We start from the raw sequence: 20412 nt of genomic DNA, 5'->3' as shown, positions 1-20412 counted from the left end.
GCATCAAATTACTTTTCTAAAGATCCTAATGGTGATCAGGCATTACGACAATTAGACAGTTTTTATCCCGGTGATTAACAATTCAAAGTACGCATGCAATCGATCATAAGCAATTAAATAAAAATCACATATTCATGCTAAGGCTCAAGGCTTCGCCCTAGCAAAGGAAATTAGTTCCGCATATTCATAATTGAAATCATAGAAATATCTATTAAGAAAATGATTGAAAACACCTTCAAGTAGAAAATCTTCAAAACCCTAGAACTTCTCTTTGTCTCCAGTATTGCATAAAATAAAGCGTTCCCTAAAACTGTAGACGGCTAAGCAATATATTTGCTAAGCCACCACAAAAACCCTAGCCAACTAAAATTAATAAAAACCCTAAATAAAAATAGTAAAATTCGTCTAAAATCTGAACAGCCACGTTTTGGCCCAAAAGCTGCTCCAAAACTGGCCCAATATAGCTGGATTTGATGTTTGGAATATTCTGAACACTTTTCCAGAAGGCCACGAACCCATCCGAGGTCATCTTGGGCTCCAAAAACGTCATTTAAGCCCAAAAACGTCACTTTCCAGCACTGCGCACGGCTTCTTTATTTCATCGCCAGAAAATAACTGCTTGGTGGAAAAATCCCAAATTTTGATACGATCAAGCTAATTGACTCACGAACGTCCTCCAATTGGAATTACTCCAAAATTCGTCCATTTGGTCCTGTTTTGCTCCAGAGGAAGTCGAAAGTCCTATATTGAAAATACAATTCAAAGTATCAAAATTCTTCCAATATATTAACCAAAATATACTAAGATTAGGGTAAAATATATAATATAAAATCTACTCATCAATAACCTAGTTGCATTTTCATCGATGAATCCTAAATTTTTTTATGAAAATTAAAGGTATCATTTACCTTATATTACTTGGTATTTTCTTTATTGGTCAGCTTAAATCACTTACCTAAGTCAATGGTAGTCTCCCTGTTCTGGCTTTTACCACTTCTCCCTCACCAGTCACCAGATGTCATGGGCTGCCTTGGTGTCCAAGCTCTGCAAAACCCGACTCATGCCCTGCCGCTGCCGCCCCTCTCTCTCCCTCCCTCTCTAAACATTAGGTTATTCCGCCCCTCCCCTCGTCTTCCATAGCCTTCTCCTCCTTCCCTCTCTCTCCTCCTTCCCCTTTTCACGAAAAAGCTCACTCCTTTTCTGCTCTGCTTTCACCTTTCAACCCGCTGAAAACCCCCACCTTTTGTTTGTTTCTCACTTTTCCGCTCTTTGGGTTTCTTCGTCGTCCTCGCCGTCAATGGCATTTCAATCTTCTGTTTGTTTTCGCTGAAACCAGCTGAGAGTGAGATATACCCAATTCGTCTTTTTTGAATTGGGTCTAGGTTTTACAGCAACCCTAGCTCTCTCTCTTTGTTTTTACTATTGGGCAGTTTTTATTTTCTTTTGGAGGCTATTTGGCTACAGCAATTTCCGCTCCCTGAGTATACCTGCAATGGTAGGTTTTCTTTCCTATCATTCTTATTTGTTTGTTTATTATTTATCTGAACTTTACTGTGCTTTTTCTTCAATGGGATTGAGTTTTTATGAGAACCCAAGTTCTAAGTTAGGGTTTTATGGTCATTGGGTTATTATTTGAGTACCAAAAAGCTTATTTCTTGTGAAGTTGTGATGTTTCAGGTAATGTGATAAAAGGGGGCTTCTTGTTCTGTGATTTTGGGTGTCTTAATATAGAGATGATGACGAATACTCATAGTTTTGTGTCGTGGGAGGAGCACACTCTGTGTCAAGAGCGCGGTAGCCGTGTGGTCCATTACTACTTGAAGGAGGCATCAGGGGAATTAGTCCTTGCTGTTGTAGGGACTGAGAGGAGTATAAGGCACATGGTGTATGTTCTTTCGGATGAGTTCGTGGAGACTTACGAGTCCAAGGGATTCATTAATGTGTGTACCAAATGGAGAGCAAGAAGAGAAGTTGTAGAATGGCTTACTTCCTTGGTCTCGAGGCGTTGCTGGTCAGAGTTTCCTGGTATGTTAAGTTATATATCGCACTTTTCAGGTTCCCTTTATGGAATTTTTGATGGCATTGGCTGAGTATGATGAATAATATTGTCATTTGTTGTGATTTGTGAGTGGATTTAAGCTTATGAATACAAGTTATGATAAGCATTGCCTCAATATACTTTTTTGAATAGAATGTCAATACGGAAGAAGACCTTGACATACCATGTTTAGAATAACAAATTTCATGAGTATGGTTATACTTATACTTTACTAAGGGGTAGTGATATGTTATGTAAAGGTTGAATTGGAGATACTTGTGAGATTGACTTAAGTCATCTTTGTGTTGCATTGATGTAAATTTCTCAGTGTAGGGCAAGCAGTAGTAGGTCCCTCCAACATTGCATCTTTTATCTTTATAATTAGAATCTTGGATTTTAAATTTTGCAGACTGATTATCATAATGCTTTAGTTTAAAATGAATTGGAACATTTTGTATAAGTTTGATATTAACGCTACCCTAACAAGTCTCACACAAGTAGGTGACTTTAAGAAAAATTACATTCAATGTTGTGCGTTTGTTTCATTTTGTTTAGAGTCAGAGGTGAATAACTGGAAAAAAAAAAGGAAGTTCTTATCCAGAATTTCTTTAGTTAAGTCTGTTGTTGCCTCAGAAGCTGTTGAAATTTATACTAGTTTGTGAACAACTTATGCCAGTTGAGCTATCCACAGCAACATGAAAAATTTGTTTATTTAATTCATGTCTGTCTCCCCACTAAATGTTCTAGCTCTGAACATATTTGGAACCGTAAATTGAGATGATATTTGCCTAAGATCCTCCCCTAGAATTGCACTTTTGAAAGAGTACATGGTTTCATCTATACTAGCATAGGAAGTTTTGAAAGTAATGGAAGTATGTTCTCTAATTTATACGTTAGGTTCTGTAGTGTGAGTGAGCATGCATGTGCATGTGCTTGCATCCGTATGTGTGCTTTGTACGTGAAATATAGACTAGAATGATTTTATTTCTGAACATTGAAACATGTTGGTGGTGTATTCTTATGTTAATGGTATGCGAGGTTTTCAAACTTTTAAAATGTATGGAGTTGATTTAATGAATAAATAATTTATTGGATGCTCAAGGTTGAGATATATTGGATATATGTTCTTAAGTAAATTGCTCTGATAGTCAGCTTTAATTATGTGAGTATAATACTGAGAACTAATAACTTAAGAGAGATGGCATGGTGATAATTTATATTCCCGAGAAATAAAATATACGTATCAAAGGGAAGGCAAGAATACGGAAAGGAGGCAAAAAAGGACAAAGAAATAATTTTTTTTCCCCAAACAACAGTCTTAATGAGGATGTTTGTCCAACTACCGTTGTACGGCATTCCTACTTTTATGTATGATAAAGAGTTATATTGCCTTTGCCTTAGGGGGCATTTTTTTAGTAATTGGGTGTGGCCGTATAAGGGGCATACTTGAACCTGCCTTTGAACTTTGGTAGAACTTATTTTAGCATATCAAAGCATTGTGTTTTGCCGGTGCTATATTTTCATTAGGATGTAATTCTAAGCTCATGTGCTTTCCATTAGCAGATGGCCAGAGTATTGAAAGAAGGAAAAAAAAAATGGGAAAGAAACTTTCTTTGAAACAACTTAGTTTTAATATGTTAAGGTATTTCTATCCAACATGTTTTGACAACAGTCCCACTTATATATGGCAAAAGACATTTCCAGTTTTATACATAGCATACAGTTTGCCTTTGCTTTGGTGAGGCAATTTCTTTTACATTATTTATCTAATTGGGAGTTGGGAGGCATGCTAAATGCCTTTGAATTTCTTACAATAACCTATTATAGCATACCACAGTATTGGGTTTTGCCACTGTTAAGTTTTTCTTTAGGAATCTTACATGTAGCTCTAAGCGTCTGCTTCTGCACATGGTGTAGTCGATAGTTCTAAAACCAAGTAAACCATTCTTAATCAAATCAAGTAAGTTTTTCATTAGGAATGTAACGTAATCAGAAGACATCTGGGCGGATACATAATTCCTTTCCTATTAATCCACAATAATTGCATTAGATAAATTTTACCTTTCAAATATTTTCTGTTATGAGAATGGAGGGAGTATTCTGGCCACCTTTTCTCTTAGAAATGAAAATTATTTTGGATTTGTAATCCAAAAAAAAAGTCGATAACTTAATCGTTAATACTATACGTTAGTGATTTATGGTTAGAGGAGATTGCCTGTATTAATTTGGTTTCCTTTGATAAACTGAAATCCAACTTTTTGAAAAGAAATATGTAAAGCCAATTATATTTCAGCATCTTTCCAGAAAGGAGAGGCTGGCTGTTACGTGTCTCTATATCATCATTCTTTATAAGCTCTTTCTGCCGGCCTGTTCTCATGTCACATTAAACATCCTTGCCTTCTACTTCTTCAATCTTCACAAATCCACTGCACCCACTTAAGGAAGGGAGGAGAAAGAGAGAGAGGGAGAGCTAGTATGAGTTCGTCAATGGGATTTTCAACCTCTAATGATAGAATGGGTACCCATATCAGACCTTAAATTTTATGCCTACTAATTTCTTTTTCTTCATGTCTTGCACTCTCTTTCGTGTTTATTACATGTTTACCTTTTAGAACCACGATTTGATTGCTCACCGAACATTTTGAAATTTTAGCTGGATGTGAATTATTTATTCTCTCTTTCATTTTTGTTTTGTTTTATGGGTTGGGGGTGATTGGAAGAGGTGCGGGTGGTGAATTTTAAAACCCTAATTTTGTGGCCTTTGTTTCTCACGTGTGAAATTTTGGAAGATTTTAGTTCCTGTAAGTAGTTATTTGTTTACACCCCTAGGAATTGAGAATCTGGCTATGGAGTCCTTGCTTCTGTTCAACGGAGACTATGTAGCGAGTGTAATGTATCATACAACACAATATGTGAAATTGTAGCCAAACAGGCATATTTAAGTTGAAATTCCTGTTTTGAGTAACATGTGAAACTGTTGATTTGGAGAAATTGCATAAACTTTTTCTTTCCATAGTTTCGTTGCTTTCATTTTTGGCTTAGGAAAGTAATTTGTCAACCTCTGGTATTGTACAAAATGAAAATTTAAAGCGATAAGTTTAATTGGAAGCATTAAGTTATTTTGGACATTAATATGTTTGAATAATGATTTCTCATATTTTGGGTTTTCTAAGGCTTGTTTCTTGTTACAGGGGTTTCTAAGGGTTAATCTATTAATATTGTGAAATTAACATTTTGTTCACCTTGGTCATTGATCATTAAACGAAGTTCAGTAAGCTGGCTGCTTGAGTAGCTTTCTTTGTCATCTATCTTTTTCAATCTTTAATCTTTGTTAGCTTTAATTTAGTGTTTTCCAATCGTAACATGAGCCAAATGTTACCATAAGGCATCATGAATACCTTCTTTGGGCCAATTGGTGAGGTGATTATGTTCCTGTATTTAGTCCATTCTCAATTAGAAAATACATGAAAGTTGGGCAGCCTGCTATGGGTAAAATTCTTCTTATGGGTTGAAAATTCTGTGCTGACTAGCAAGGATTGGAATGCATACCATGGTTTGCCTCTTTGTCACTTGTTGATAAGCTTTTTTTAACTGTTGAGTTTTTGAATTCCCAAGATCAGTTATTGCATTATGCTTCTATATTCATGTATGGTCTTTTGTCACTTTTCACTCCTCTAATGCTCATTTGAGTTTGAAGTATAAATTTAAAGCAAACCTACTCTTCTATAACAGATTCTCCAACAGATGAAGCAACACAACCATTGCCAATTACTGGACTCGGCGCTCATCAAACTTCTCTGCCTGATCACACGGTATTCACATGCTGTTATTTGCTAAGTCTGGATTTTGGGTTCATACATACATTTTACTAAGTTCTCCCTTTCCCATCAAGGTTCCGAGGAAAGTGAAAGTTCACAATTTAGACATTGAATGGTCTGGTGTTGCCTGGATTTGTGCCAAACAGCTGAAGCATTATCCAGCATTTTACAAGAATGAAACTACCATTTCTGTAAGCATCAGATGATCTACCTCTTTTGTTGTATAAATTATTATTTCTACATTTAGTGGTGCTCTTTATTCCCTTAAGTAGCGTCTTTTTAATTTTCATTGATACGTGGTGTAATGTTTATTATTGTGACCCTGATTTTCAGGTCCATTCCTTTGTATTTGTAATGGCTTTGGAAGAAGAACATCATTACCTAGGTTACGTGGAAGACATGTATGAAGACAAGAAAGGGCAGAAAAAGGTTAAAGTGCGTTGGTTTCACCACACTCGGGAAGTCATGGATGTGATTACTCTGAATCCACACCCCAGAGAAGTTTTTATCACACCTCATGTTCAGGTGATCAGTGCTGAGTGTGTTGATGGTCCTGCAACAGTTCTGACTCCTAAGCACTATGAAAAATGCTTGGCTGTTGTAGCTCAAAAATCTTCCTCTGGAATATTTATGTGCTTTCGGCAATTTGAGGACTGCAAGGTTAAGCCCTTCAGTCTTGCTAAATTGCGGGGGTATTCTAATCAAGCAATTCTGTCTTCTTTAGATGTCCACATCTCCAAGCAGAAAGCCAAGTACCATAAATTTGGTTATGAAGATGAGGAAGAGTTAGCACCTGATGATCCTATGAGGGTGAGCCTTAAGAGAAACAGAAGCAGCGAGGTGAATCAGGGACATTCTGGTGTTAAAAATTTGGTCACTGGGAATCATTTACCAAATTGCGTTCCAACATACCCAAAGTTGAAATTAAAATTATCAAGGAAAACCATGGGAGTTAAGATTGCTGGTTCAGAGCCCCTATGTCCAGTGTCTTTTAAGGTTGATGAAAAGATAGAGTTGCTCTGTCAAGATAGTGGCATACGAGGATGTTGGTTCAGTTGTCAGGTCTTGCAGACATCTCAGAAGCTTCTCAAAGTTCAATATGATGATTTGCAAGATGTAGATGGATCTGGCAATCTCGAGGTATGTGGTCTTCTAGAGATCTTTATTTTGAATTCTTTTCTGGCTCATATTAGAACATAGGGAGCATGGGAAAGCATTTTTTTGGTATATATTTTGTTGACATTGCCTCAGAAATAAATCTGTAGTCACTTTTTTTCTTCAAGTAAATATTACCATGTAGCTTGGTTGCTGTTCGCCTATTCGAAGTGATTTGAATGCATGAGTATGAGTTGAATTAACAAATTGCCTGTAAGTTAACATTGTGTTCTAGTATGTGCATTTGCAAGAAATGTTATGTTACCTTTTTGGTAATTGGCTTGTTTGTGTAAACTAATCGCTGAATGAATTTAGACCTTCATTTTTTTTTAATGTGTAGGAGTGGGTCCCTGCCTTTAAAGTTGCTGCTCCAGATAAACTAGGCATGAGATGCTCAGGTCGCCTGACAATCCGACCCTGTCGTCTCAATGATTCTACAGAGTGTTGTATTGAGGTTGGAGTAGCAGTTGATGCGTGGTGGTGTGATGGCTGGTGGGAAGGAGTTGTTACTGGAGTTAGCATTTCTGGGGCTGATACTATACAAGTCTACTTCCCCGGTATCCTCTCAGATGGAAAGCTGTTTTGTATTTGATTTAAATTATGTTTCTTACCTTTCAGATAGTACTTTGTTTAGTAGACTTAAACCTATCGAAACTGGTAAAATGTTTTATCTGGGTTTCCGATCGGTTATCGGGATGAGTGATGTTTCTTTCAATGTATCCTAGGTGAGGAGAAGCTGATGAGTTTCCAGAGAAAGGATGTTAGGGCTTCCAAAGACTGGATTGAGAACAGATGGGTTGATGTGAAGGCAAAGCCTGATATACTCTCTTACGTATCTGAAAATATCAGTTCTAGCATGAAGCTCTTATCAATCTCTGCTAGTTCTGTGGCAAAAACTTGTTCTAAACATGAAGCTGTTGAAGAGAAACAGGAGTCACCGGATTTAGCCCCACCGGATGAGGACTCGGGAAAGGTAACGAGGGTGAATTTGCGGAAGCAGCCTTGTACCAGTAATGAAGACGAAATTAATAATTCAAGTGATGGCAATGGCAGTGATGATTGTGCCTGTAACAAAACGGAGAAATGTGAAGCACCAGAAGCTACAGAAGTGGCTGCTCGTGGCTGAGGTCGAGAATTTTGACCTTGCTGATAAGATTGTGGAAGGTTTAGGGGCCTGGTTCTTGTAGATAAGACGAACTGTAGGCATAGAGGAAAAGAACTATCAAGTTTCTAACATCATGGAATTGGAAGGTGTACAGCTTTATATCTGATAGATTAATTAACTCCAAGTGCTCCAAGTAATTGTCATCCAGTGGTGATCAGATGTTAGGCAGTTGCTCAATTTACTCGCAGGAGTAATTGGTGTGTGGTTTTGCACCCATGCCTTGTATAGCAACTTCTGAAAACTGCCCTATATATGTATCTTAATAGTATCTTTTGAGTCATATTTTTCAGTCTTCAGAAGTAATTGTAAAGGAAAACTAATGAAAAGGGCTTGAAAACTTTGAGTTTTAATGATAAGGACAAAATAAAGGGTAAAGTGAATAGTACCAGGATTGACTTTTTAGTGTAAAAATACGGTTTTTCGTTAAAGTGAACAGTACCAAGTGCTTTTCGTTAAAGTTCCCTCCTTGTAAAGCTTATAAAGTTTAAGACCTCTTTAGCTAAGAATTGACGCATTAAGATGTTAACCTTTCGAGCTTTCACACAAGTGCTATGTCCGTAACCTCATTACGAACGTAGCACTCTGAGTGAAATATCACATGACCAGTAAATATAAGGAAAGTAGAGACTACCAATCTTTCATATCACTACGAAATTTTTGTGAAATTGAGAGAGGAGGATACAGCAGCAGTAGCATTTGCTAATTTGTTATTTCTCTCGAACCAAACTGATACACATGAACATAATTTACAACAAAAACAAGAAGAAGCCTGCAACAGCGTCAACGATCAAGGCTGAGCGACACCCTTTTTCACGAGCATGTCATAAACCCTGTCGATCTTATTAGGTTCAATCTTGAATAGGTGATGGACATCTGATCGTTTACTGACTCTGCCACTGAAGATTTCAATTGATATAACTTCTTGTATCTTAAGGAAAACGGGTGGTGCCAATCTAATCTCTCTGCAGAGGCGTTTCTCCTGCCATGGCACAAAACACAGATGATTGTTTCAGAAAAAAAAGGCTTTTAACAAATATAACGAGTATAAAAGAACACGCTGTATCGAAATTAGGAGCAAGCAGCAATTGTGCTTGCTTATTGATAAACTAATAAGTTGGTAAATGAATACTTACAGCTTCGGACAGTAAATCTGATCCATAAAATCCCATTATATCCATTTCGCTGGCAGAGCCTGAAGTGGCTTGTCCAGCTGGCCTTATATTTGAGTCCTTGCCAATGCCAACAGACTCCGAGGAGATGAACAAATTTGGACCTCCCTGACTGCTTGGACCAACTTGCCCACTTTCCTTTGCTCTGCGAGCATTTTCTTCAGCTTCCCTTCTTCGTTTCTGTAAAAGATATCTATCTGCCTCCACCGATGTACGGCAACCAGCAGCTCTGGCTTCCTGTAAGATTATATTACAAGATTCGTGAAAGGACTTAATAAAGCCATCCGTATCCACGTGTATTTGTGCGTGTCTGCTATAAGACAACTGTTTATAGATTAAGAGTGTGATGAGCTAAGTGGAAAAAGAAACCAATAATTGGACATGATTTAGATACTATGCACTAAAACTTTTACGATCAGAGTTGCATGTCTATAATGTGAAAGGAAAGATCGACTCTTCTACATGAAAAATGGACAACTCATTCCAATTGGTAAATGAAAATGGATTAATATCCAAGAGCAGTTTGTTCTCAGCCAAGTACCATACCTTAAGTTCTTGAATTCTTTTCAAAGTGCGATGCTCTGAAATAACTGTGTGAAGTAATTCGTCATGCTCTTCCTTGGAATGGAAACACATGAAGACATCATATCGTCGACATATAGCCCTTTCTTCAGGTGATAGGTCCTTCTCAAAAGGATTAGGATATAATAAATTTCTTTCTAGTATGAAATCCTTTCTACGCTTCCTCTCATCAAGTCTGCAAACAAATTATCCCCATGAAGGTTAAAACATCAATAACTTTACACAATAATTGCTGCGTCAAATCTCAACTTCTAGTCATGTTATATTGCTACGTAGTACATAACTCAACGTACATCGAAAATACAAAAAAGAAGTTCAGCCAAAAAATAACACACAAAACAGAAATCCTCATCGGTTGCATTAATGACTGAAGTTCATATTCTTTTTTTTTTTTTTCACTTCATTGTTAACTTGTCCTGCGTTATGCTACATCAAGTTCCATGAAATGAATGGATATGATATACTAATCTGAGTATAAATATGCACCAAAAGCAACTTAGTGAGCGACTACCTCTTTGCATAGATTCGCAACACTTTTAACTTCAGCTCACGCTCCTCATCAGTGTCAGTATCCTTAAACTCCATGTCAGCCAATAGCTGCTCAGAATCGTTATCGTATTCAGGATCGAACTCCTGCCTTTTGGCATTATAGCCACTCATCTCCACTAAAGAAGGACCCTTACTCCCCAAAGAACTTGGTTTCTTCCCTTTCCTTTCTGCATGAGGATCTGCCAGAAATAATAGTAACAAGTAAGATTCGGGAGTTCATCACTACCGTATAAAATTATGGATCCCACACCAATTCTTTAAACTTAATAATCATATAGATAGTAGATGTGTAGATGTGTAGATTTGTAGACGTTAGCGATAAACAAGAAATATTATTCTTCAGTCACATGATTCCATCTTAGAGAACATCAGTCATGTGATTTACCTGAAAACAAACGCTCACAAATCCAATCAGACGGAGTACAAGCATCATTTATTAGCCTTAGTGTTTAAACTTGTTTCGAATTATGTTAGGACATATAACCAATTTATGGGTGGAAACTTTGCATTACCTTCCAGTTTAATGACACCAGGAGCATCATTAACCTGGGCCATGTTGGATGGTTTCTTGTTACCAGCTGCTGCTGCTGCTGCCACGTTTGCACCACTAGAGCGAAGTCCAGATTCTACATCTGAATTACAGGAAAGCAAAAGAATAAACCTGAGAATCGTCCAAGATCATCTTTATTTGATAGTCATAAACAGGGAGTCAAGGATAGATCTTATCTGACCAGAGTTCATGCTAGACATTAAACGGCCAGAAGGGCCACCTTTGTGCGTATCTTCCACTCTGAGTAAATTAAGAAAATTTCAAAATTAAAACGTATCATATGTGTACTAATAGTCTAACTCATGAATCTATTGGGATGGTGACCATACTTGGTTCTTGAAGGAGAAAATGGAGATTCCTCCTTCAAATTATGATCCCCCAGCGTAGGAAATCCTATAACAGTCACAAGTATTTGATAATAAGAAAAACTAACACCAAGTATAAAATGAAAAAGAAAATAATCAAAACAACCAGAAGGAATACATAAACTACAAAGTATGTACCTCCAAATTCACCAGAATTAATGGCTTTTCTTATTTTAGTAGAAGAGAAATATATAAAAGCTGAATGTGGAAATTCATCTAATATGTGTCTTCCATGAGATTTATCATTCAGAATGGAAGGAAACAAAAATACCTAAACACGGAGAAGAAGTAACTATCACTAACCTTTCTTGTCCTCACCATGCCCTTTAGCCATAGCAAGAAGCTCCTTTCTATTTTTTCCAACAACATGTGACATGTCCTTGAACAGATATATTCCACAACTTGATTACTTTTGTGAAAAGTTAAAACTTGAATGAGAACTGACTTGTTCAAAATTGCATCATACCGGAAGAGGAAAGTACTGTGAGTTCAAATAAACATTTGTGTAGTGTTCTATACATTGCTCTTTGCTCTTCGTCCCAACATGCTCAGCAACTTCAGCCCAGTTCCCCAATCCATACATTTCAGATGCCTACAATAAGGAATGTATAGAAAAAAGACTGAAACCGGATACAAGTCAAATAGAAAAGGATCGCTAGCAACTTCATTTGAAGGATTAAAAAGCAAATTAAAATACCTCCAGGAGTAGTATTTCATCATCTGCATTCCAGTCTGGGCAAATAAGTGGGAAAGATAAATTGTCCTGTTGAAAGGGAAATGCAAAAGTAAGCGTAGGTCCAGGGAGGGATGCAATTCATTGTCCAAATTCACTATTATTTGCATCATAACTGGATAAAAACTAGACTAACAACTCTGTCGTGAGAAAAATCAAATATTATAAGGAAATACGCTAAAAAATAAACACCTGACGGGACATTTTTTACCATTAGAAAAGCATTTACAAACAGAGTTTCAGTTACATATAATAAACGTTATACTATTAGTTGAAGGGGTAAGTCAAAAGATAAAGTATTAGATGACAATATTCCTCTCAAGTTCTCAACTTCATAGAAAAAGGAAGTCTAACTCTTTAGTTGTTAGATAGTTGCTTAAACAGGGATACACTCATTTCTATCTTACAAGACACTCCATTCACATCACTTGTCAAATAATTACAAACCACGGAGAACTCTACTTAACAAGATATAAGAAAAAAGAGACTCAGATCTTAATACTAACCATAACCCTGTAAGAGTGGTTGCTTTTGTGGGATGTCACCTCAGCTCCAACAGAAAAACACTCTATACACAGGTCAAAATCAGGGCACATACAACACTTGATTCGGACCTTCCCTGTGATGTCTTTATTGCAATAATTGCAGTGGTAATCCCTTTTTCCTTCACTTGTTCCCTGACCTGCACCCAAAATTTCGAAAATTGGAAATGAAATAAAGAATGAACAAAGAAAACACAACTTTTTTGGATAATTATAACAAACGAAATAAAGAATGTCATTTAACAAAGACGAGACAGTAATTCTCTGTTGGCATGATTATAACCTTGTACTACCACTATAACAAGAAGTTGAAACAGCAAAGTTATACAAACCATTTGCAATATCTTTCTTTTTAACGGATTCAATTGATTACTACATGATAGTGGGGAAAGTACCTGCGGCTGAAGACTCTAAATTTTCTCCAATGGATGCATTCTTTTTTCTCCTTGATCTGCTTTATCAAAAGTTGGTATTCAGATGAAAGTTAATAGACGTCTCGAAAAGATAATGAAACACCAGTAGAATCCAAGTAGCAAAAACGGATATTGAGTAAAGAATTCTGTCATAGGACACAGGCAGCCTGATGGGCAGAAAAAAAGCGAAAACTAAAATCAAAACATTTGCAAAATTATAACTCGCTACGTGGGCTTCCCTACATTTCCGGGAAAATACAAATCTTACAAGTCGTGTGATTGATTAAAAATTCAGGCAAGTACACATTTTCCTGTTGACCAAACAGTCAGTTGTTCTCTTGTATAACAAATTAACAAATTATCGATGATTTCAACACAACTAAAGCTCCAAAATGTACCCTGAAATGCCAAAATTTCCCCAAATACCAATCAAAATCCCTAACCACGCAAAGGTCAAATGCAACTTCAAGTAATAATTTACACAAAAAATAACAGAACTTTAATTGAAAACCAACTACAACCTTTGAGTGGGGTCCTCATCAGAGTGAAAGTTTCCACGAGAACGACCCATATCGTTGTTTCCTGAAGCTGCGAGAGCTCGCGAGCAGCACCACCACCAGCTTGGCTGCTTTAACTGTGCCTGTTCAAACTTCAAACGCACGTATATATCCAAGAAGCCTTCTTCAACCCCCCAACAATTCGAAAACTGTAAATTGGGTTTGATAGTTTCCGAATTGGGATCAAGGGGTCAGTTGAGAAATTCAGACATTCGTGAGATTTTCCCTCCTCTCTGAAGACTTGGTATTCGGGTTTTTTTGTGGCATAAAAGCTCAAAGGTTTTAGGGGCTGCAAATAATGCCCGGTTTTGAATTTTTGTGTAAATTTGACTATTCAGTGTAGCGCACTAGTGCAGACAACAGCATCCTTTGCGGATCTTTAGCGAGGATGATGAGAATTCGTAAATTTTGTCTCTATAATTTATATTATATGGTCAGTTTTTATCAAGTACTATTTGTGTTTAATTTTAAATAAAAATATTTAAAATGATTTCTGACCGCACGATATATAAGAAGCAAACAAGATTGACGGATCTCTAAAATTGTCATAAAGAGAATCCGAATTCAGTTTTACAGCTATAATCTGAAACTGCTATAATCTGAAATTGGGTTTGTGGGGACCTTGGTTTGCAACTTTCCCCTTTTTGAAATGCAACGACACCGTTTAGTAGGGCATCTAATGGTATTTCCGTAATACAGAAACGGAACGAGGGGGCTTTGCAACTAACACAATCAAACAAAACCAAGGCGGACGGAGCGGGTGGCGCAAAAAAATTTGAATTCAGACAGCGGCAAAACACCCGGTGCTGACAGAGCCACGTGTCACTCTGCTCCATTCCTCTTCTTTTCAAAAACTCATCCAAACGGCACAGCAGTAGTAGTTACTCAGTCCCTCCTTCCTCAGAGACCTCGCAGAGCAGAAGAGTTGAGCAAGTTTTTAGCTTTACAATGAAGCCCTCGTCGCGGTACAGCTCGTACGATGCGCGTTCCTCGACCTCCTCGCACTTCTCCGACCCCTCGTCTTCCACAGAGCTCAAGCTCCCAGTTTCCTCACGCGCCGTCGTCAAATCCAAGCCCTCGGATCCCAATATCTCCACGATGGTGAAAAAGTTCATGGAAAAGCGGTCGACTTCCAAGGCCAAGCCGATTAACCCGACGGGGCTGGTGATTCCGTCGGATCTGATCGCGGGCGGATTGAAAAAGCCGGCTAAAAACGGGTCGGGATCGAATTTTGCGGCGCTGGGGAGGAAGCTGTTTGGGAAAGGAGCGGGAACGACCTCGTCGGATAAGAAAAAGGAGGTGAAAGCGTTGACTGAGGTAAAAGGGAACACCAGGACGCTGGCCATGGTGTTGAGGAGTGAGAGAGAGCTCTTGAATTTGAATAAGGAGCAAGAAGTTGAAATTGTCGAGCTTAAATTGATGATTCAAGAAAAGAACAGAGAAGTGAGTTTTCCCCCTACTAATTATGTTCAAAATATTGATGGTTTTGCATTATTTCTTTGTTCAATCTATGTTTGCATCTATGAAGTAGAAATTACTGTCGCAAATTTCAAATGTTTCTGTAATTATATCTTTAAAGCTTAATTTTTTGAAATTTTTTGTCAGTAAATTAAAGATCTTTCTGAAAATTCGACAGGTTTACGGCTATAAGATTGGACAATTAATAGAGTGCGATATTTGAAAATTTAGGAATTAAGAAATTAGGAGCAAATTTCAAGACTTTTTGAACAATGAGGCAGTACAGTTCTGATTTTTTGTGATAAATTGGCGGATTTTGGTGCCACTTTTAGATAATGAGGCGGTGGGGTTGTTTGGAAAGTGCAGGTGGATAAACTGAAGGATTTGTGTTTGAAGCAAAGGGAAGAAATCAAATCGTTGAAGAGCGCAATTTTGTTCCCGGATGTTATGAATTCTCAGCTTCAAGAGCTGTTGGAGAAGCAGGGGTCAGAACTGAAGCAAGCAAAACAAGTAATCCCAAATCTTCAAAGGCAGGTTTGTTCTCTTACCGGTCAGCTTCAGTGCCTTGCAGAGGATCTTGCAGAGGTATTACCATCAACCTTTTCCAGTCTTTAATTAAACCTTCTATGTCATATTGCAATTTACTGTTAGAGGATTCTTTAGGATGAAAGTGCATTGAATTCAGTCTCGTTCGGTTGTTGTTTAGTTCATAGGTAGTTGGTTTGATAATCGTATTGTAAGAGGTATCATGTTCATCTGCTAGATGGAACATCATGTTTTGTTATATGTGGAATATTATGCATATTGAATTCAAGAAACCAAATGCTGGTGTCTGACAAATGTTATATATTGATTAATTTGATTGAGCAGGTGAAGGCAGATAAAGGTTCAGTTGGGGCATGTCTTCGACGTGATGACACTTCTCCAAGAACTCCAACTTATGATGACAAAGAATACTCTAATTCTCTTGTAAGTACACCTTATGCTAGCAATCGTTCTTTATATCAGTCAATAGAGTAATAATTTTGTTTTCAATGAGTTTTTAAGTAACAGAAATCGGTAGCAAATTTGTGATGGTTTTAAGTCATTTTACTAATGGCGATTGTCCACAGGACTTAAATGATCTTAGATTTCATTTCCTATTTCCTTTCCAATAATAATCTGTTCATTCAACCAGGAGTTCAGCTCTGGTGAACCAGCCAGCCCTGGTAGTCCAGATGACATGTTCCTGAAGGATTTGAATCCTTGCTTGACCCCATTTCCAAAAACAAAATCCAAGGTGACACAATATTTTGTTTTACATATGATGTGTTCCTCTGGTTCTACTCGTGTCTTAAATGACTCATAAACCCTACATGCTTTTCGAGGTTGATTGCAAATCATAAATGTTAAAATTATGGTTGATCGTTTGCAGGAATTTGATGAGATGGGCTACAACTCCCCATATCGACATGATGAAAGCTTATCTGAAAACAATATGGAGTTTGGATTTAACTCTTGTTCCAGGAAGTTGTCCAGAAGTTCTGATTGTTGCCAGAAGACAGCAACAGAAAGCAGAATAGCACAAGGAAATAGGAGATCGGGTGATGCCAAACAAACTCATGGAAAACAAATTCACCGTAGATTTATCTAGATCAAAGGTCATATTGTTTCTACTAGTCGTCTGTTTCCTTCTGTTATTTTTCCATCTTTTGGTTCATCTTGGAAGTATTAACTCTGTCAGCTTATACACAAGGTTACTGTCTGAAAGGTGGAAGTCCTTTCACAGTAGAAAAGTTTGTACATGCACTTGAAGAGCATGAATAATGAAGAACTGAAGCTTTGCGGATTCCTTTATCTGCTATATACTAAGCTATCTATTCTATGTCAGTAACGAGTTTCCTTGAGTTCAATCGATCCAATTACAATTTCTTTAGCATTCTTTACTGAACGGACAATAAACAACAATAGGAATACATTCGTTCACAACAACAACAACAACAACAACAAAGCCTTTTCCCACTAAGTGGGGTCGGCTATACATTCGTTCACAAGACGGAGAAATTTATTTGAATCCACCAGATTGATGTTTGATTCACTTAGCTACTTATAGAAGACCCATTGTCATACTTAATTACTGCATCAATTCCATGGCACTTAATGTACGAGTTCTGGCAAATATTTGGTGTGACAATATGTGCATTGTTGACAACGAAATTGGCTCTCCCACGATTGTTGATTCTGATCATCTTGTTCTCAACGCCAGATGGAATGAGACTCCCTGTCGGAAAATGTAGAAAGTCATTCAATAGGAGCGGCATTGGGACAGCATGGCTGATCAAGAAATCTTCAAGATGGTCTATTGATATTGGGGATGCTGATAACTCTGAGTCACTAGGCATCAAGAAAGTTAACGTTCGGTATGGCTGTGATGTGGCATTTAGCATCTGCAGAAGAATGGCAAATCCGTAGTAGGACTTTGATCGCATATCCGTCACTGCTGCCTGCACATCAGTGGAGTTGAGAGCGTGGACCTGCAGGGGGGGTGCTGATTCCCAAAGCAGGAAGAGAACGACGAGGATGAACAAAGACCTTCGATCCATTATAGAGTACCTAGAGACAGAGAAAACGTTTTAGAAGATGGAGATTGGAGGGTAAGGATAGGACTGAATCCTCAAGTTATATATGTTAAACCCAGAGAGGAACAAATAGGAACGAATCGAAAAATATAGGCACGAGTGCTTCATGAGATTCTATTTTATTAGAATTTAGAGACAGTTTGAAGGTAGGTAATGCATGAGGAAGCAACTCTCTTGTAAATTTGAATTATTTTTTGGCACAGATGGGATCAGTTGGCTGGCTTGATGACCTACTAATTATTTGTCAATTGTAGCACATATTCTATCCACTTTCACCCGTATGTCTGATTTTTCTTGATTAACAGTGCAGTTGCAAAAGCTCCCGCATACCGTCGAAGTTCTTAGAAAAAACCGTGCAATGATTTACATGTTACTCAACTTTCTCAAAACTACAAATTTAGCGTAGCCAAGTTAGTTAGAGCAATGTATATCTCTTTATTGGCACTAATATGTTCAAAATCTTTCACGCCATGGTTTAGATAAGATTAGAATGTGGCTCGAATCGAAACTTGTTCTGATCTAAAGATGAGGGCATTTTAGGCACTGTGGAGAAAGTAAAGCTTAGCTTATATTGATCCGTAATTTCGTGGAAGAGAAGGAACGTATATAGTATTAGCATGTTACTTCAACTTTTTAAAAAGATGAGAGTGGTGCTGGGCTGTCTGGCTGTCGGTGGAGATCTTTGAAATCCCACTTACAAATGTGGAGTTAAAGCTCTTGGAACTGGACAGCTTCCGTTGAACAATCATGTCTTCTACTTTCCTTTGGGTTCTGCTACCTTTCCTATTTTTGGCTCTAACTCCACAAAGATCTGGTATTACTCAGTTTAACTCGTCATTATCTGTTAAGTTTTCGTTATATCGGCATTGCATGAATGTGTGTGTGTATATGATAAATTTTATAAGGTAGATCCCGCTTGACTGGTCATGTAGCGGAATACTCCATATGCCATCCATACCATAAACTTTATATCGTTATTATGTTGACATGTTCTAGCGACATCTTGTAGATTTAGTTCAGTAATGTTACCATGAACATTGAAGTGAAAAGAGATTCACTTAAGAAGTAGCTCCATTATATATATATATATATATATATTCCTCACTGAAAGTTATTTATTAGTAATAATTTCCTCAAATTTGATTTATTGTGAAATGAAACTAGGTGGGCAGCTAGATCAGGAATGGTGCATAGCAGATGAGCAGACCCCGGATGAGGAGCTGCAAATGGCAATGAAGTGGGCGTGTGAAGCGGGAGGTGCAGACTGCAGCAAGATACAAGAAAACCAAGAATGCTTCTGGCCTAATACTACGCAGCACCATGCCTCTTATGCCTTCAACAATTACTATCAAAGATTCAAGCAGCAAGGAGCAACTTGCTACTTCAATTCTGCCGCATTGGTCACTGCCCTTGATCCAAGTAATAATTCTTGAGATTTAAACTCTCTTAATTAGGCATGCAGTTGCTTCCACTTGCTTAGATTGACGATATTTTATTTCAAGTTACTTTAATTTACAGAGAGGAAAATTTGAACTAAGTTGCAATGAAACATGTACATTGTTCTGGGCAATTGACCTAACTCTATGCTCAGATCGAGCCTTCAATGAGTTAGTATTCATTAGTTTGTTTGATAATTAACAAATACCATACTTTTATCTCTTTTGATTGCAGGTGATAATTCGTGCAAGTTTGAGTATCTTCCTTGAGGAAAAGTTTGGGAAGATTCGCAGTCAAAGTTTTTAAGATTTGCATTTGTGGGATCACATACAGATCCAATGAATTTTTTTTTTTTATAATTTCTATTCAAAGAGCGTTGCCTTAAATTTATTTTCCCAAAAATGTTGTGATCTGATCGATGCATTGACTCCTCGCAAATTTTGGGTGGGCTGTACATTAAACTAGATAGTGGCCTTTGGATTCAGACACTAGGCCCAAGTAATTTTTCTTATAATATAAAGGCCACGTTTTCTGCTTTCCGAATCACAAGAAATATTTGGGCCGGTAAAAAAAAAGTGGCCCATAGCCTTGTTTTCGCAAAAACTTTCCTCCAAGAAATTGAATGTGCGCATTCAAGCTGGCTAAGATGGTGTGTCACATAATTTTAAATATATTTTAGTTCAATTAAATTTGAATATCACTTACATAAAAAAGAAGGTGTACTTATTTGGAGCCTCCCCCCCCCCCTCAAAATTGTGTTTTTACCCGTGATCCCACCAATCACCAATTTTTCTTTAAGGTCGGATATGGTTGGTCGGACATAAATTTTCTCCTCCCTCTCTGTGCTACATCGTTATCAGGTTGAGTTGTTTGTCATGCTCATAGGGAGAGAAACTTCCTTTAAAACCATACAATTATACCGTTACCGTGATGTATGGTGCTAATAATAAATAATACAATGTCATATAAAATGTGTAGTGTTCATAGAACCATAAAGACTTTATCTTTTGTTAGGAGTGAAAGGCTGCAATTAAGCTAGCTAGGCGAGCCGACTGTACGCGTTGAAAAATGAAACAACGTGATCGTCTTAGCGTCGTCTTGTTTTAGTCGAGGCAGTAAAAGAAGATGGGTGGATGCATGCATCGTCACTTTCAGATATGTATGTATGCATGGCCTTTGCCAGAGCACTACAGGGTCAAGTCATACATACCTCCTCTCCACTCCATCCCTCTCTCTCGAAGTCTCAAGTCTCCATTATCCATT

The 20412-nt window shown here is 37.6% G+C and overlaps 5 protein-coding genes across 6 annotated transcripts; 3 read left to right on the top strand and 2 right to left on the bottom strand.

Annotated features, from left to right (window-relative positions):
- The first annotated feature begins 982 nt into the window (after positions 1-982).
- On the top strand, positions 983-8458 carry LOC103427780 (uncharacterized). Its single transcript, XM_008365850.4, has 7 exons — positions 983-1495; positions 1678-2025; positions 5771-5850; positions 5931-6047; positions 6190-6996; positions 7352-7568; positions 7737-8458. The coding sequence occupies exons 2-7, from the start codon at positions 1734-1736 to the stop codon at positions 8135-8137; spliced, it is 1914 nt and encodes a 637-aa protein (XP_008364072.2). The 5' UTR covers positions 983-1495; positions 1678-1733; the 3' UTR covers positions 8138-8458.
- Positions 8459-8801: 343 nt separating this feature from the next.
- On the bottom strand, positions 8802-14185 carry LOC103434417 (transcriptional adapter ADA2b). The gene is made up of 13 exons (XM_029098923.2): positions 13601-14185; positions 13062-13117; positions 12631-12806; positions 12089-12154; positions 11858-11983; positions 11695-11770; positions 11356-11419; positions 11208-11266; positions 10989-11108; positions 10439-10655; positions 9892-10102; positions 9310-9582; positions 8802-9155 (listed from the first exon to the last, which is right to left on the bottom strand). The coding sequence occupies exons 1-13, from the start codon at positions 13648-13650 to the stop codon at positions 8964-8966; spliced, it is 1686 nt and encodes a 561-aa protein (XP_028954756.1). The 5' UTR covers positions 13651-14185; the 3' UTR covers positions 8802-8963.
- A 146-nt stretch (positions 14186-14331) lies between these two features.
- On the top strand, positions 14332-17993 carry LOC103434419 (uncharacterized). Of its 2 annotated transcripts, XM_008372764.4 has the most exons (6): positions 14466-15079; positions 15461-15679; positions 15965-16063; positions 16272-16373; positions 16509-16734; positions 17340-17993. In XM_008372764.4, the coding sequence occupies exons 1-5, from the start codon at positions 14585-14587 to the stop codon at positions 16725-16727; spliced, it is 1134 nt and encodes a 377-aa protein (XP_008370986.2). In that variant the 5' UTR covers positions 14466-14584; the 3' UTR covers positions 16728-16734; positions 17340-17993. The 2 variants fall into 2 exon arrangements, with proteins under 2 accessions (XP_008370985.2, XP_008370986.2); XM_008372763.4 differs by lacking the exon at positions 17340-17993 and having other exon boundaries at positions 14332-15079; positions 16509-16980.
- LOC103434418 (FAS1 domain-containing protein SELMODRAFT_448915-like) lies at positions 17173-17676 on the bottom strand. Its single transcript, XM_029098930.2, has one exon. It carries the CDS (start codon positions 17674-17676, stop codon positions 17173-17175), a length of 504 nt encoding a protein of 167 aa, XP_028954763.1.
- A 315-nt stretch (positions 17994-18308) lies between the features above and the next one.
- On the top strand, positions 18309-19684 carry LOC103434420 (PLASMODESMATA CALLOSE-BINDING PROTEIN 5-like). Its single transcript, XM_008372765.4, has 3 exons — positions 18309-18526; positions 18877-19131; positions 19384-19684. Exons 1-3 carry the CDS (start codon positions 18460-18462, stop codon positions 19416-19418), a joined length of 357 nt encoding a protein of 118 aa, XP_008370987.1. The 5' UTR covers positions 18309-18459; the 3' UTR covers positions 19419-19684.
- Positions 19685-20412: the final 728 nt, after the last annotated feature.

The sequence above is a fragment of the Malus domestica genome, chromosome 05, assembly GCF_042453785.1.
Source record: "Malus domestica chromosome 05, GDT2T_hap1".
Lineage (NCBI taxonomy): Eukaryota > Viridiplantae > Streptophyta > Magnoliopsida > Rosales > Rosaceae > Malus > Malus domestica.
This window is presented reverse-complemented; position numbering and strand designations above follow the sequence as displayed.